Raw genomic sequence first — 18,276 nt, 5'->3', positions numbered from 1 at the left:
TTACCTCTCCTTTTCTCAAGATAGCAAGCAATTTGATATAGGTTAAATATGTGCTACCTTTTTAAATATGTCACATTGTCCAAGAAAAATCAGATCAAAAAAGAAAAAAATCATGAGGAAAACAAACAAACATGTAAAAGTGAAAATACTATCCTTTGATCCACATTCAGTCTCCATAGTTCTCTAGCATTTTCTATCCCATGTCTATGGAATTGCCTTGAATCCACCACATTGATGAGGAGAGCAAAATCCATCATAGCTGATCATCACATGTTATTATTACTATGTATAATTTCCTCTTGTTTGTGCTCACCTCACTCAGCATCAGTTCATGTAACTCTTTCCTTTTCTGAAATAAGTCTGCTAAGACTATCTTTAAAGCATTTCTCACTTAATAGTATCTACCAAAGACTATTCTCTGTCCATATAAACTCTGCTAAGTCCTATCTGAACCACTTTTTTGGATTTTAGTGAAAATAACTCTGTCGAAAAGCAAATGACATTTATGTGCCATAACTTTTTTTGATAAATTATGCTTATTTAGAAGAATAAGAAACACCCCTTAAATAATTCATACTCACATTTTTCTTAAAGTAGATATCTAGTTTATTGACCTATAGTTTGAAGGATAAATTTTCTTTCTTTTTTTTTTTTTTTTTTTCAAAATTGAGGTGGAATTTTCCCAATCATTTCCTTCTGGACTTTTCCTATTCTTTATGATTTTTATTTTTGTAAATAGCTATTAGAACAATTCAGCAATAACATTGTTTTAGATACCGGGAAGTATTGCTGACCTTGTTCTATTGTCCTCAAAATTCATTATATTTGTTCAGCTCATCCTAAATTTGAGTCTCTTTAGTAATAATAATAATAATAAACAATAAACAATAATAACTAGCATTTACATAGCTTAAGGTATGCAATGAACTTCACAAATATTATCTGATTTGATCCTTGAAACAATTAGGAGAGGTAGATGCTATTATTATCCCTACTTAAAGATGAAGAAACTGAGGCAAAGAGAAACTGGCCTTGTCCAAGGTCACACAGCTAGTAAGTGAGTCTAGTTTTGAACTCAGGTCTTCCTGACTCCAGATATAGTACTTTATCTATCCCACTACCTAATTGTCTATATTCCTATAAGGCCATTCTTCTCTTTTTTTATTCATCTTCAGTTTTTTACTAGCTCTTACTTCTATCTTCTGTGTCCAGCTTTAAAATCTTCTTTAGTCAGAGATAACTATGTGGCTCAGTGGATAGAATATCAGCCCTGAGTAAGAAGGACCAGAGTTCAAATTCAGCCTTAGGTAATTACTAAGCTATGTGACCCTGGGCAAGTCACTTAACCCCAATTACCTCAAAAAAATCTTAATCAAGTGAAGCTTTTTAACATTACTTTAGAAACTCAAAATCTTGTAAAAATGAAACTGCAAAACTTGAAGATCTGTTAAGTAAAGTGTTTAATGGGGAAATTTTAGTATTAGATGCAAATTAAAATTCACCTAAGCCTGGGAATCAAAGGGAAAAGAAAAAGTTGAGACATCAAATAGAACTAAATCTGACTAGAAAATGAGAAGCAAGAAGCAATCACAAATGTACATTTATGGAAGGTTACCTCAAGAAATATCAAAGACTGTCAAGAATCAAACTCTGAAAACATAAACTTAAATGATTTTGATGAGAACAAGAGGAAGAGGGTGTCTAAAGATTTTTTTCCCTTGATACCTCCTCTACTCCCCAAATCACATATATGTTACATAGGTACTAACGTGAACCATGTTTCCATATTAATCATAGTTGGGAAAAAAAGAAACAGATCGAAAGGGAAAAAAAGCATGAAAAAGTCTAAGTGAAAAAAGTATGTTTCAATCTGCATTCAAAGTTCAACAGTTTCTAAATCTGGATATGAGTAACATTTTACTTCATGAGTCCTTTATACTTGTCTTGGATCATTGTGTTGTAGAGAAAAGCTGAGTCATTCATAGTCATTCATCAAGTTTTCTTGGTTCCACTTATTTCACTTTGCATCAATTCATACAAGTCTTACCAGGCTTTTCTGAAATCTGCCTGTTCATCATTTCTTATTATACAATAGTATTTTATTATATTCATAAAGCAAAATTGTTCAACTTTCCCCAATTAATGGGTATCTCCTTAATTTCCAATATTTTTCTACTATGAAAAGGGCTGCTATAAATATTTTTGTACATGTGCAGGTCTTTTTCCCTTTTTTATGATATCTTTAGGATACAAAGCTAATTGTATTACTCCATCAAAGGGTATGTACAGTTTAGTTGTCTTTTGGGCATAGTTTCAAACTGCTCTCTAGAATGGGTGGATCAGTTCACAGCTCCACCAAGAGTACATTAGTATCTCAATTTTCCCACATCCAGTCCAATATTTATAATTTTCCTTTTGTTGTCATCTTAGCCAATTTAATATGTATGAGGTATTTTAATTTTCATTTGTCTAATCAAAAGTGATTTAGAATCCTTTTTTGTATCCCTATAGATAGCTTTGATTTCTTATCTGAAAACTGTCTAGTTATATCCTTTGACTATTTATCAGTTGGGGAATATCTTGCATTCTTATAGATTTGACTCAGTTCTCTATATATTTGGGGAATGAGGCCTTGATCAGAGACACATGCTTATAAAGATTGTTTCTCAGAAGCTCTCTGCTTTCCTTCAAATTTTGGTTACATTGGTTTTGTTAGTGCAAAAGCTATTTAATTTAATACAATCAAAATTATCTATTTTATATTTTGTAATATTCTCTATCTGGTCATTAAGCTGTAACTCACTCAACTTCTTCTTTAAGAATGTATACACTAAGATTGTGTAATTATCATTATGACAGACTTCTCAGCAATACAGTCATACAAGACAATTCCAATATATTTGGGATGGAAAATGCTATCTACATCCAGAGAAAGAACTATGGAGACTGAATGAGGATCAAAGCATACTTTTTTCAAAACAGAAGTTTGGAGGAAATATGAGAGTTATGGAATTTTTTGCTTACTACATCATCTTGGCTGATATTATTATTTGCAGTTTACAGATGAGGGAAATGATGCTTAGAGGTTAAGTGTCTTGCTGAGAATCACAGAGGTAGTGAATATCTGGGCTAGGACTTAAATATAAAAGTAAATATGAATATAAAACCTATGGTGTCCAAAATTGGTACTTCGTTCCTTGGACTCAAAATTCACATGTAGGGTCATTCGCTGGCCCAAAATTCTAAATAACCAATTCTATGAACCACAGGCATGTTGTAGGCACCAGAAGTTAGCACATGGGCAAATGAAAAGTTTGAATTTTGAAATGATAAATGCCACTTGGAGGAAAACAACAAAATGTTCTGCTCAAGACCACTGGTGGTGACCAACCCTTTTTCACTCACCAACTAGTAGTCCATGGCCTAAAATATTATAGAACAAGTTTTTCTCCACAATGAGATTTGAGGTCTTGGACAGGCTAAGGCCCCTGCTGAAGGAATCCCACAATGAACATCCCCGGATGTATGAATCTGGAACAAGAATGGAAAGAATATGTCAAGAAGAGAAACATAGTTTTGATTATGGCCTACTGCCTCTGCTAAAGAAACTCAAAGAAAACCATGTTGTATAAGAAACCATGCACTCACTGACACAGATAAGTTTGAGGGAGTGACAACACCAAGAGAAGTCAATTTGGCTAAGATGAATTTCCAGGGAAGTGGGACTCAAAAAGGTTACTATAAAAAGCACAACTTGATCAAAAGCAAATCAAAAACTAAATTATAAAAACTATGTTAGAGGATAGGAAAACATTTTAGGTGATACATGAAATATGTGACTATTACAAAAGTTATTATTTGTCCCACAGACTTCACAATCTGCCTAGAACATAACAAGATTTCTTTAGACTTCAGGAGGGAGTAAGGAGTATGACTTTACCGTTGACAAAAATGTTTGTATCTTTTTAAATTTTTAACAGTATTATGTTATATGAGGTAAGGGGATAAGCTACTTTGTGAATGCAAATTTCCTTGAGACATAGCATAATTTTAAAATTCCAGCAAAGATTTTTCTATGATGAATAATAGGGCTCATAAAAGCATTGAAAGTATGAAGGGACAAAAAAAGGCCATCTGGTCCAACATCCTCATTTTATAGATAAAGAAGCTGAGGATTAGGAAGGTACAAACCAATACGTATCCCTAGTCAGGACAAAAATTGAATGCAACAGTTTTATTTTTAATTTGAAAACTATTTTAATACAGGGGATCTATCACCAGAATATGTACAAAGCTCAACAAACTTTGAAAAATAGTATGTCAAGATCTTAGAATCATACATTCAGACAGAATAACCCTTAAAGTCTATATAACTTAAGTACCTCATTTTATTTCTTTTTCTTTTTTCCTTTTTTTCCCATTTAATTATATTTTTTCCAATTACCTATAAAAGTTAAGAACCTATTTTGTTTTGTTTTGTTTTTTAGTGAGGCAATCAGGGTTAGGTGACTTGCCCATAGTCAAATACTTAGGCTGAATCTGGGCTCCAGTCTTCTGGGCTGGAGCTCTATTCATTGAATCACCTAACTGCTCTCTTTTTATAGATGAGGAAACTGAGGTCCAGAAATTAAGTGGCTGAGCTACTGAAACTCCAGATCAGAGATTTTAAATTCAACAGTAGCCTCCATCTTTTAGCTAGTAGGAAAGTGCCTTGGGTGTGGCCACTGTAACTTTTCTACAATGCTAGGGTCCTCCAAGTTATTTTGAAATTCTAGAATCTGTAGCTTGTATGCTAAGAACACTTTACTCCTCCCAAGGACCATATAATTGCATTTTAAAGAAAGCATGAAGAGTAGGAGGAATTCCAGCATCATCCTTGAATAATCAGGACAACAATCTTTGCACTAGCAAAGGGACCTTTGGGTGGTACTGAAATCAAAGCATATAAAAATGCATCAATTTTTTTCTGGTCTCTCATACATGTAATAGAAGTCTATTATTTCTCCATTTTAATGGAAGGGGGAAATGGTGAAATAGAAAAAAAAATGAGGAAGCAAAAAGTACATGGAATATCATAGTTCTAATACTTTACCTTTCATAGATCCAATCACATTTAGTGCACAAATGTGTCTCTGAAAGGCTTGTCCCATATACTGAAAGTGGACTCCTTGTAGTTGGACCTGGCTGGGTTCTCCTGGGAATGACTGCATAATAACCACAGCCCCCAGATCAGCGGATCCAAAATTATTTTTGCTCCTTGAATACAAGCAGTGCTGGAAACCATCTGAAACACAGTAAAGGGAAGTGTCGCAAAAAGAGAATACTCCTGACAAAAGCAAGCATGATGCAAATATATCTCTCTTAATGTCAGAGATTAGCTCCAAAATATGCATTTTGTAAGCCAAATTTGTATTCTGTGCTTCATATAAAAATACATTTTAGAAGTTTTAAGTAGTCTATGTGATCTCTTTGTAATTGAGATTGGAATTCTTCTTGAGAGATAGCATAATATTTAGAAAGATGTTATTGTTCAATCATTTCAATTGTGTTCTCCTCACAATCCCTTTTGGAGTTTTCTTGGAAAAGATACTAGAGTGGTTTACCATTCCCTTATCCAGTTTATTTTACAGATGAGAAACTGAGACAAACAGGGCTAAGTGACTTGCCCAGGGTCACACAGCTTGTAAGTGTCTGAGGTCAAATTTGAACTTAGGATAATAAATCTTCCTAACTCCAAGTCTGGCATTCTTTCCACTGTGCCACTTAGCTTCCCCAGAAAGAATAACAAACTTGGGGAAAAGGAAAAAAATCCTGGGCTCAAATCTCACCTTGGGCACATATTAGCTCTGTGACCAAATAAGTCATTTAATATTTCTGAGCTTCCATTTCATCACTTTTGAAATGGGAGCTCACATACAGTACCTGTCTCTTAGGGATCATAGGAAAAGGACCTTAGAGGTCAATTGGATTAATTGATCAATTAATGCAATGTCCTTATTTTCCTGAGGAGGAAATCAAGGTGAAGAAAAGTTAACATAGATATACATGGTATTTGATTCATCTATTCCTCTATTCATCTTTTTTAGAGATTCATAGGATCATAACATTCATACTATTGAGATAGCTAGACAACTTAGAGATAGAGTGTTGAATCTGGAGTCAGAAAGGGATGACTTCAAATTGGACCTCAGAAACTTACTGTGTGGCCCTGGGTAAGTCACCTCCCCTTATTTTCTTATAAGAAAGTTTCCTTATCTGTAAGAGCTGGAGATGGAAATGCAAACTACCCTATGGTTTTTGTTATTTTCAAACATCACTAAAAAATGTCTAAACAAAGGATTAATGCATCAGAATTAGATAAGGTGTTAAATGTAATTTAGTCCAATATTTTAATTTTACAGATAAAGAAATTGAGACCCCCCACAAAATTAACCAACTTTCCCAGAGTCACACATATAGTAAACTTAGAGGTCAAATTTGAATCCAGGTCCTGACAGTATCTAATGTCTGATTTGAATAACATCACTTGTAGGACCTATCTCTTCAGGGTGAAACAAAAGCAATGGCTATCATTTTCTCCATGTATTTTTTAATGAATGAAGAATAAATAAATTATGTAAATCATAAAGCCAAAATGAAGGCTAGTCCTCTTTTTTCCTGTTCAATATCTTTTTTCACTATTTTGTCCTTCCATTCTCTGAATTGCTAGAAAGTTCCTATATTTAATTTCTATGGGAAAGGGCGATAAAATAACTTGGAGTATAGTTTGAACATCTTAGAAGAGGCTTAAATATAGTCATTTCAGTCTAGCATTCATCTTCTGGATAGCATCCTCTGTAAACATTCTTTTTAAACAAGGAAAGAATATTATGTCCAATCCCTTCTGGTTCTGACTAAAAAGAAACCTAACTACCCTTTAGAGTGTGTGGCAAGATCCATAATCATGGAGAGATCCCTGGATAGATTCAGAAGATCTAGATTTGAATTAATTAATAAGAGGAAAATTCTCCTCATCTATGTGAAATTCATTTTCTTCATCAATAGAATGGAAATAATCATAATAATCTATTTCATAGATTATTAGAATCAAATAATATAATACATGTAATACATTTTAGGAAATAGGAAGTATAAATATAAATAATTAGTATTATTGTCATTAGCTTCCATAAGTCCTCACAATTTTTCCAAGAAAGCCATTTATACCACTTATGAAATTGGGATAAATACATAAGATTTAAGTATATGAGAACAGGAGAAGACCTGAGTCCCCCAAAAAGTATGGCAGAATTTTGGTCACTAAACTCAAATCACACATATCAGTTTAAAAAAATCGCACAGATCAGTGAATGTGAATCAGATAAGAAGTAGAGTGGGAACAGTGATTAAAACTACCTAGGTCAGGCCCCACAAGGCAACATAATACTTATGACCATGATTTCTGAATTCAATTCTTACTCCCTATCCTAATTTTATTTAACTTGAATACTCTTCCATTACCACTATAGTTGGACTTGAAACATTTAGAAAGGCTTATGATATTTCTCCAGCTAGAGAGGATTCACCTGTGCAGAACAGGCTTATTATTTATTTAAATTAAGAACCTTTCTTGAATTGAGGCAGATTCTCCAATGTAAAATATTAATTAAATACTTTCAATAAGTAGGACACAATGCTGCCTTCACTCAGTTATTTTCAAAAATCCACAAGTCAATTTACTGTAACAAAGATGCAGATTGTAACCTACAAATCCAGGCTAAATAAATGTTTAATTCAACCATAACCCCCTTCCCACTCCTAAAAAAAAGCCCTGGAGGAAATGTTGAAGAAAATGGTCTTATCATAACTGATCATTATAAGAATTATTATGTAATCATAGCACGCTTTATTCTTCTACTCTTATCATTTATTCCTTAGCCACTATCTGGATGGTTTATAATTTGGAGACATTATTATAGGGGAGGGAGAAATATCTTGTCAGAATGCTACTGCAAAAAGTCACAGTGGTTAGTACAAAAGAGAGCAGAGAAATAATAATATGAATTTTTCTGGGTTTTTGTAACTTACATTTCACAGTTGGATTTTTCCAACTAACTGTGTGATTAGCACAAAGTGAGTGGAAGAGGATGAGGATGAGGAAGAAAACAAGGGAGAAGAGAGGGAGACAAAACAACACAGCAGAATAGCTACCACAATAGCTGTTCTATGTGATATAGGAACAATTATGCTTAGAGAAGAGTAACTCAAAAAGAAATTCCATGCCTTTGAATATAACTTGGTATACATACCTACAGAGATACATACATATATTTATATATATGCACATATATATAGATATGCTAATATATGCATATTTGCCAATATATGCACAAGTAGTCATACTAATAGAATATGTTAGTTGAGGGCAGCTTCTATTTCTCTATTATCATTGTATTTCCCAAAACCTAGCTGTCAGTTCAATGACTCCCAAAGACTGATCTGGGGCTCCTCTAACAGCCCAGTCCACCAAACCTTTCTTGCTTCTATGGGCTGAGAGGTCTGAAGATCACTGCCATTTTCTTGTTTCTAGGGTCTCACACTTGCGCAGCCTGCATTGTAATTGCCCTCCAGACCAACCCTGATGCAACAGATCCCTACTTACAGATCCAAGCTGCCTTTGGCTGGAAAATTGTACCACTCTGGGTTTTGTGGGTTCTGATGCTCTAATATTTTAGAGTCATTTTGAAAGTTATTTGGAGTAGTCTGGGGGGGAACTTGGGCAAGTTACTACCTTTACTCTACCATCTCAGCTCTTCTTTTAAAAAATTTTATGCTTAAGTGCTTTTTGATGCAAATTTTTATTTGTCATATTGGCATTCCCTAACATTTTTAGTAGAAACAAACACCTTGTTATTAAGGGACAGGTCAATTCTCCAAGAGCCTCCACAGTTGTGGATCATAACATCTGAAGGAGTTGCAAGGCAGCCTTTGCTGACACAGGAGTTGCAGACTAGGAATGAGATATATTGGAGGCAGAGGGAAGAGGAGAGAGGTCAGAGAAGAGCAACTGCCTTTCAGTCTTCTTGTATCATTCTTTCACAAGAGGAGATCCATTCTGCAGGTCTGGGCTGGATCTCCAGCAGCCACTGTCAGGTGGCTCCCACGTTTTCCAACAACTCTCTCACATATTTCAATACCTTGTCATTGTTTTATCTTGTTGTTCCTTATCAATGTGCATAGTAGCTCTGAAGGGAACATAGTGCTTTGAAAAATTAAAATAAGCTAAAATTAATTTTGGTTTGAAAACTTTGTAATACTGTTTTTAAAGATTGTCAAAACCCTGAAATATGATAATAGTATATCCATTTGTGAAATTAGTAATATTAGATCAAACAGGGACTTAACCTCAATAACTATATAATCCATTAGGCCTCAATCTTTTCTGAGTAGTTGTTATTTGTCCTTCATTTTCAAAGAAGATCAATGACAGCACAGAATGATATCTTGACTTGCACATAAATTGGATTTAAGTGAGGCAGAGTTACATATCAGTCTCAGTTACATCAGCCTCACTCTCTTTCCCAGAATCATAAAAGTCCAGTGGTAAGACAAAAGTGAGGACATGTGATGATAGCTCAGGATGCTGTGGATGACCTTGGCATCTCTGATGACTGATCAAGCTTTTAGCGCTCCACAATGCTTGTTTCAGCCATCTTCATGGCCTCTGGAACAAATTATTCTCATCTGACAATTTATTTTATTTTAAATTCACAAACAAAACAAGAATTTCTTTTTTCCCTTTTTATTTTATTATTTTCTTCTTTTTCTAGTTATACATACATACTAAAATTTTAAATACACATTTCTGTATGAATCATGTTAGGAGAAAAAATCAGAACAAAAGGGAAAAACTATGACAAAAAAAGAAGAAAAGTGTGTGGGGGGGGTAAACATACACATGTATTGATTTACTTTCAGTCTTTATAGTTCTCTCTCTGGATGCAGATGGCATTTTCTATGAAAAGATAGTTGGAACTGCCTTGGATCATTAAACCACTGAGAAGAATTAAGTTTCTCATAGTTGATCATCACACAAGCTTACTGTTACTATATACAATATATTTTACTCAGCATTAGTTTCTGTAAATCTTTTCAGGCCTTTCTAAAATCAACTTATTTATTATTTTTATTGAACAATAATATCCTATTACTTTAATATACTAAAACATATTCATCCATTTCCCAATTGAGGAGCATCTACTCATATTCCATTTTTTGGGTGATGAACCCCAACCTTCTCTATTCCCATAGTTTCTATGGTTGGGTTCTTTTTTGCTAAATTCATTTTTTAAAATTAGAAGTATTTGTGAAAGCACCTCTAATCATGGAATATTGGGATGGTCCTCTAGGTTCACTTCAGCTCTCCCTTCTGACTTGGAACCCTAAATCAAAAACTCCACCCTTTTGCAAGTGCCCACAGCAGCAGAGTCCCAACTCCCCTGCTTTTGCATTCACTAATGTTCTGGTTCCTTCTCACTCAGATTGCATCTCTGCAACACACCTGGTCCTTTGTTCCTAATTAGCCGAGATTCCCTCAATCTTCTAGGACTCAGCTCCCCAACTTCTCACCCTATCTGGGAAGTGAACGTTTCTGAAGTTCCTGGTGATGCTCTCCCCCAAGGTCCCACTTGGTGTTTAAGTGGAGCTAGCCTAAATGTGTTCGCACTTCACACTGGTTAATCCTGGCCTGGGGTTTTTCTTCCAATTTTCCATGTTTCCTCTAAGGCAGAAATTTGTTCTGTGTCTGGGGAAAATCTAGAGACCTTGAAATATACTGACTTACTCTACTATTTTACCTCCCTATTTATCTTGACATAAGTAATCTCATATCCAACAATTCCATTCTTACTTTTAGCCTGCCAATTTTTCAGACAAAACTTTCATGAAACATAAGAAAAGCATATGGGATTTTAACACATTCAATCCAAGAGAATTTAATCTGAGTTCCCTGTTATAACATTCTAAGGAACTAGAAAGGGTATAACTAAAGCTACTAATCAAGGCAGCTTCCCATAATACTAAACCATATATCTGAAAAGTAAAAATGAAATTAACTTTAATTTCCAAATTTTAATATTTCAAGGTCATGTACTACATAGAAAAAGTGATGTAATTAAAAAATAGATATGCTTCAATGTTATCCTACTTAGAAAAACTTCAAACTTCATGATTTGATAATCATGACAAAATAATCTTGTTATTATTATTTTTCCACTCCATGCTACTTGTTACCAGAAGACTCTCTCACCTTCTGAAATCTTGGCTTCAGTACACAGATCAAGGTGTGCCACCCTCTCACTGGTGAGATTTCCTTTGATGGCAATGTTCCTGCTGAGTAGAGCCACTATAACCCTCAAAGTGAAATGATATCCAATTACATTATGTTCTAGAAAGCCATGAGAATATCTGAAACAAAAAAGAAACACACCATAATATACCAAACTACAAGGATTATTGTGATTGATGTCACATATATTTTAAAAACTCTAGCTCTCAATGATACCATTCTGGAGTAGTAAATCTGTTAGGTTAAGATTTTATTATTTGCTCCTACTGAATGGTTCAACAACAAGATCTAAGATACCAGGTTGTATGAAAATGTTTAATAACAATGAATATAATAACAATAAATTATCAAAAAAGCAAAATGAGAATTGATAATGTAGTTCTTACTACAAAAGCACTTAATGCATCCTATGATTAATATAACTAGTACAATACAAGAGATACATAAACTAGAGGAGGAAAGAAGAAACAATACATCAATTTTGTTGCATCTGGCTGGGGAATCCCATATTACAGCTCTGCAAATCCCAACTAGGAAGGTTCCAGGCAAAACATCCTCTCCATGGGTGAGATTCCCATTTGGATATTAATCTATCATGACTTAAATAGACCAAGAAACAAAGATGGCTAAATGCTACCAATACTGACTTCACTTTCTTGAGAGAATCCAGAAGGTAGGCCAGTCCTTCCAGAGTCTGTCAAAAGTGAAGCTTTATTCCTGGAGTGGCTAGTTCCAGTATATAGATAATGCGTCCTTGATGGATTTGGCAAAAATCCACCCAGGACAGAATTCTTTTAACTATATTTGTTCCCAGGGTTATTCAGCAGCTGCAAAATAGGAGTGAGTAATAGTTCACTGTACTTTAATTATCCCATGGACATAGAGGGAAACTGAAAGCTGAAGCCTCCAGAATCTTATTTTTATATCTATATCTTTCAATATCATATTTGGTTCTGTACATTAGAAATTATTAAAAGTTCAACTAAAACCTAGATTTTGGTATCATATACAATGGCAACTCAATCAAGAAATATGGACTGGACATCTAAAGATATATTGTAGTCTGGTAGACAAAATGTTGGACTTTGAACTAAAAAGTATTAGATTCAAATCCTATCTCCATCGTTTTACTTATTTTAGCCTCAGTTTTGTCATCTGCAAAATTAGGGTGTTTTTAGAATACTATAACTTACCACATTTTGTGAGACTTCTATGAAATAATATGAATAAAATATTTTAGTCTTTAAGACATTATATAAATGTCAAGTGTTATTTTCTTTAAACCTATGATTTCAATGGATAAGGAAACTTTCTTTGCCAATAGAAAATAGTTACACTCTTTCCTGCAACTAATTAAAAGAATTACCAGAGGCATTAGAGAGAAATTGATTTGCCTTTGATCACTTGGCCTGCATATCTCAGAGAGAGAACTTGAAGCAGGTCTTTTAGCCTTCTCAAGGCTAGCTTTCTATCTACTATATCATGCTATCTATTTTTTAAAAATATTATTGCCATTATTTCCATTATTACTATCATTACTGCCATTATCACCATTATCACCAAAACTATCACTGCCATCTTGGAGTCTTTCATGCTTAAAATACTTTTATCAAGGCAGCATTTAACTAGAATAGAATTAAATAAATGGAAGATAATACATTCAATATATCTATGACTTCATCTTTCATCTACATCAAGCCAACTTAAGTTCCAAGCCAACTTCTACATCTAGTCAAGCTTTTTACCTCAAAGGTGAACTAAGGTAAAGATTTGCACCATGCACACTGTCAATGATAGCAACTTCTTCTTGCTCTTGGGAACCTTCCAGGGTGACTCCACTAATGATGAGTTCTTCCCCAGGTTGCCAGTCCACAATGTCCTCTAAGGTTAACATGGTATCATTGGCTTGAACTGCAGTCCGTAGATAAGTGAAACTCACTTCTGGCATCAGGCCTAACCCAGGTCAAGAAAGAGAATATATAAGAATCTTTCCATAAAATGGTTAATAGAAAGTTTATTTTTTAAGTGAGAATTAACATAGTTTAATCATACTAGTATTTATTTAATGATGCCTTTGTCTTTTGACTTTTAAAGTCTTATTAGCTGAGTAAACTGAAAAAAGTGACACAGTCATTATTTGATTTCCTCATCAAAAATAAGTCAAAGTAAAACCAAGTGCAACCATTCTCAATCTTAATCATAAATAGAGATGGAGGGATGAAATGAGGAAAAAGAGAGAAATGGAAAGGCATAAGTAATATAAAGTAATAAAGTAAGTGCCATCAACAATAGTTTTGGCTGATTCTAATGGCATTCTAATGGCAGAGTGGATTAAGCTTGGAGTCAAGAAGATTCATCTTCCTGAGTTCAAATGTGATCTCAAACATTTACTAGCTATGTGATCCTGTGCAAGTCACTTAGCTATGTTTGCCTCACTTTGCTCCTCTGTAAAATGAGCTGTAAAATTAGAAATAATAATAAAAATAAATAGTAGCTCATATTTTCTAGTACCTTAAGGTTTATAAAACATTTTATCTTTAAAGTTTGCATTAGCTCATTCAAAAGAAAACTGGACTTGGCTTCAGAGGAATCCCCAAAGACCATCTAGTCCAACTTCCTCAATCCTGCCTGCTTTCCTTCCTTATCTTGAGTTGTTTAATACATCAGGAGCTTTACCAAATATGTGGACCTGAACTGGGCCTTGAAGGAAATCAAAGAATTTTGAGAGGAGGCAGAGCCAAGATGGCAGAATAAAGACAGGAACTCCCCATCTCTTCCCTAAACTGCTCCAAATTCCTTTAAATAATGATTCCAAACAAATTTTAGAGCATCAGAACACTCAAAAAGATAGAACATTTTTCCAACTGAAGACAACTTAAAGGTCAACAGAAAAGATTTGTGGAAACAGGGTGGGAGCCCAACATGCAATTCCAGTTCAGGCTGAACCAGTGCAACCCGCCCTTGGCCCCAGCCCCAGCCCAGATCCCAGCATCAGAGAGGCAGGACCTCTGAATCAGCAGCAGTGCTAATGGCTTCTGTATTTCTTGGCCTGGAGATAGCAGGGAAGACTTAGAGGGTCAGCAGAGAGGGTGTGTAGCAATGGTTAGGAATTTCGTGTGCAGTCCTAGTGCAGGCTGTGCCAGCACAGCCCTTATCCAACCACTGCATGTTGCTTTAGTACAATAGATCTTACAGCTACAATGGGGAGGAGACATTCCTAACAGCTCCAAAGCAGGAGTGCTTGTGGCCAGATTCCTAGAAGGATTATGAAAACAGGTGCATAAAACCCCTGCAGCTTGGGTCAGTGCATCCTCCAACTTAAAAATAGGGCCCTACTTTAACATAGTTAAAAGCCTAATAATAGGCTAGGTTAATGAGCATACGACAAAAAAAAAAATTCTGACCACTGAAGATTATTATGGTGACAAAGAAGATCAAAAAATGCACACTCAGTAGATAACAAAGTCAAAGCTCCTACATCCAAAGTCTCCACGAAAAATCAGAATTGGGCTCAGATGATGGAAGAGCTTAAAAGGGACTTTGAGAATCAAGTAAGATAGATAGAGGGAAAATTAAGGAAAGAACTGAGAGTGATGCAAAAGGAAATACAAAAAAAGGTAATAAGGAGAAGAATGCCTTTAAAAAATAAAAATTAAAAAAAAAAAGCAAAATTGGCCAATTGGGGAAAAAAACACAAAAGTTCACTGAGGAAAATAATTCCACAAAAATAGAATTGAGCAAATGGAAGCTAATGACTATGACAATTCAAGATATAAAACAAATCCAAAAGAATGAAAAATATAGAAAACAATGTAAAATATCTCACTGGAAAAACAATTGACCTGGAAAATAGATTCAGGAAAGATAATTTTAAAATTATTGGTCTACCTGAAAGTCATGATAAAAAAAAAAAACCTGAACATCATCTTCCAAATAACTATCAAGGAAAACTGTCCTGATATTCTAGAACCATATAGTAAAACAGAAATTGAAAGAATCCACCAATCACCAAGCACCAGATCCCAAAATGAAAACTCCCAGGAATATTATAACCAAATTTCAGAATTCCCAGATTAAGAAAAAAAAAAATAGTGCACACATCCAGAAAGAAACAATTCAAATGTAGTGGAACCATACGCAAGATAACACAAGATTTATCAGCTTCTACATTAAAGGACAAGAGGGCATGGAATATGATATTCTGGAGAGGAATGGAGATAGGATTACAGACAAAAATCACTCACCCAACCAAACTGAGTATAATTCTTCAGAGGAAAAATTGGTCATTCAATGAAATAGAAGATTTTCAAGCATTTGTGATAAAAAGACAAGAGCTGAATGGAAATTTTGTATATGAAAATATAGGACTATGGAGCAGCATAAGGAAGATATTAGGAAAACAATATCATGAGGGACTTAATAAGGAGGATGATATTTGTAACTCAGAACTTTTTCATTATTATGGAAGTTACACAGAGGTCACAGCTGTGAATTGAATATGAAGGAATTTTTTTTTTTTTTAATGATGAAATTGAGTCCGGAGATGGAGCCAAGATGGCAAAGTAGTCAGAAAGCTGATGGAATAAAGCCACTTTCCAGCTCAAGATAGACTGAAAAAACTTCAAAAAAGGTCAATCTCACTGAGGTGAAAAGGATGTTCAGCCTAGGTCAGATAGAGTCTGGGAAAGCCAGTGAGAAAGTCTGAATCACAGCAAATCAGCAGCTAAAACCCTCAATCCTGGATCATTGAGGAACAAATCCAGGGAGCAGCTTCTAGTACCAGCTCAGAAAGCAAATTCTGAAAAATCAAGCTGTTTCCTGAAAAGAACAGCAAAGCTACCTCCTCCAAACACAAGGGGGCCCTGTGCTCAAAGCCAAAACTCAGAGATGCACAGGAAGCTTGGTTCAGTGCCACCTATACCCCAGAAGCAGAGCTTCACCTTAAAAGTAAAAAAGAGTAAATACCAAAAAAAAAAAAAAAAAAAGAGAGAGAGAACAAAAAACAAACCTTGAACAGAAAAAGCTACACAAACTCAAATGGGGACAGAATATCAATACAAGAAATCTCAAAGAGTCAGATAAATTGGTCTCAAGCCCAAAGAGGCTTCTTGGAAATGCTCATAAAAGACTTCAAAAGGCAAATGAGAGAGATAGAAGAAAATATGAGAAAAGAAATGAGAGGTATGCATGAGAGAGTCAATAGTTTGGAAAAGGAAGGGGGAAAAATTGAAGAAAACAACTACTTAAAAAGTAGAATAAAGCAAAAGGAAAAAGTGATTCAAAAGATAATTGAAGAAAATCACTAATTTAAAATTAGAACAGCAAATGGAAGCTAATAACTGTGAGACAGCATGAATCAATCAAACAAACTAAAAAGAATGAAAAAATAGAAGCAAATGTAAAATAACTAATTGGCAAAACATTCAGCTTGGAAAATAGATCCAGAAGAGATAATTTTAAAATTATTGGCCTACCTGAAGGCTATGACCAAAAAAAATAATCTAGATAGTATTCCACACAGGAGGTCATTAAAGAAAACAGCCCAGATATTTTAGAAACAGAGGGGGAAATTCTCATTGAAAGAATCCATCCATCACTTATGCAAAGAAACTGCACAAAGAAAACCCTAAGCAACATTCTTGTGAAATTTCAAAACATAATTTCAAAGAAAAATACTGCAAACTGATAGACAAAAACAATTCAAATATCAAAGAGCAACAGACAGGATTATCCAGGATCTGGCAGCTTCTACCATAAAGAGCCTGAAATACCATATTTCAAAAGGCAAAGGACCTGGGGTTACAACCAAGAATTAACTATCCAGGGAGACTCAGCATCATCTATCAGGGGAAAAGATGGATCTTCAATAAAATAAGAGACTTTAAATCATTTCTAATGGAAAAACATCAAAACTAAACAATAAATTTAATCTACAAACACAGGACTCAAGAGAACCATATAAAGATAAACAGGAAGGGAAGGAATATATATTAAAAGGTTAAACTGTTTATATCTCTAGATAGGAAAACAATATTTGTAACTCTTGCAAACTGTATCTCACACTGGGGCAGACAAAGGGGGCATCACATGGACGGAGGTTGTGGGTGTGAATTGGACACTGATGTGATGATATCAAAGAACATGACATTAAGAGCTGGGAAACAGTCTGTACTGGAAAAACGGGAAAGGGAAGGTATAATGGGACAATTGGTTCACATAAAGAAATGCAAAAGACCTATTATGATCTAGGGAAAGAAGCAACAGGGATGAGCATTATCTGAAGCTTGATCTAATAAGTTTTGGCTTTAAGAGGGAATAATTTAATCATTCAGTTGGGTATAGAAATTTATCTAACTCTATAAAGAAATTGGAAGAGAAAGAGAAAAAGAAAAGGGAGGGACAGGATAGAAGGGAGGGCAGAAACACTATGGAAAAAGGTAAGAGAACTGAGGAAGGGTGATAGAAGATAAGGTACTGATTGGGGTGGGTAAAAAAAAGGCACACTAAGGGGAGGGTGGAAAGAGAGAAGAAAAATATATACAGGAGAGAAAATAGGATGGAAGGAAATACAGAGTTGGTAATCATAACTGTTGATGTGAATGGATGAACTCTCCCATAAAATAGAAGCAAATAGCAGAGTAGATTAATAAACAGAATCCTACAACATGTTGTTTACAAGAAATATACATAACACAAAAATTCACATACAGAGTAAAAGTAAAGACTGGAACAGAATTTATTGTGCTTTAGCTGAAGTAAAAAAAAAAAAAAGCAGGACTAATAATTCTGATCTCAGATAAAGCAAAAGTAAAAAATAGATTTAATTTAAAGAGATAAGGAAGGAAAGTACATCTTGATAAAGGGTACAGTAAATAATGAAGTACTAATGATACTAAATGTGTATCAAGTGGTAGAGCTGGCAAATTCCTAGAGAAGATTTTAAGCCAGTT

The 18,276-nt window shown here is 34.6% G+C and overlaps 1 protein-coding gene across 1 annotated transcript in view; it reads right to left on the bottom strand.

The window, feature by feature from the left end:
- PKHD1 (PKHD1 ciliary IPT domain containing fibrocystin/polyductin) overlaps positions 1 to 18,276 on the bottom strand; it is a 645,163-nt gene that overhangs the window by 369,125 nt on the left and 257,762 nt on the right. Inside the window, 4 exon segments of the mRNA XM_074264713.1 lie at positions 3,406 to 3,531; positions 5,093 to 5,284; positions 11,288 to 11,445; positions 13,072 to 13,279. Of these exon segments, the coding sequence (XP_074120814.1) occupies positions 3,406 to 3,531; positions 5,093 to 5,284; positions 11,288 to 11,445; positions 13,072 to 13,279 (684 nt within the window).

The sequence above is a fragment of the Sminthopsis crassicaudata genome, chromosome 4, assembly GCF_048593235.1.
Source record: "Sminthopsis crassicaudata isolate SCR6 chromosome 4, ASM4859323v1, whole genome shotgun sequence".
Classification (NCBI taxonomy): Eukaryota; Metazoa; Chordata; class Mammalia; order Dasyuromorphia; family Dasyuridae; genus Sminthopsis; species Sminthopsis crassicaudata.
Note: the sequence above shows the minus strand (reverse complement) of the source record. Positions and strands in the feature narration are given on the sequence as shown.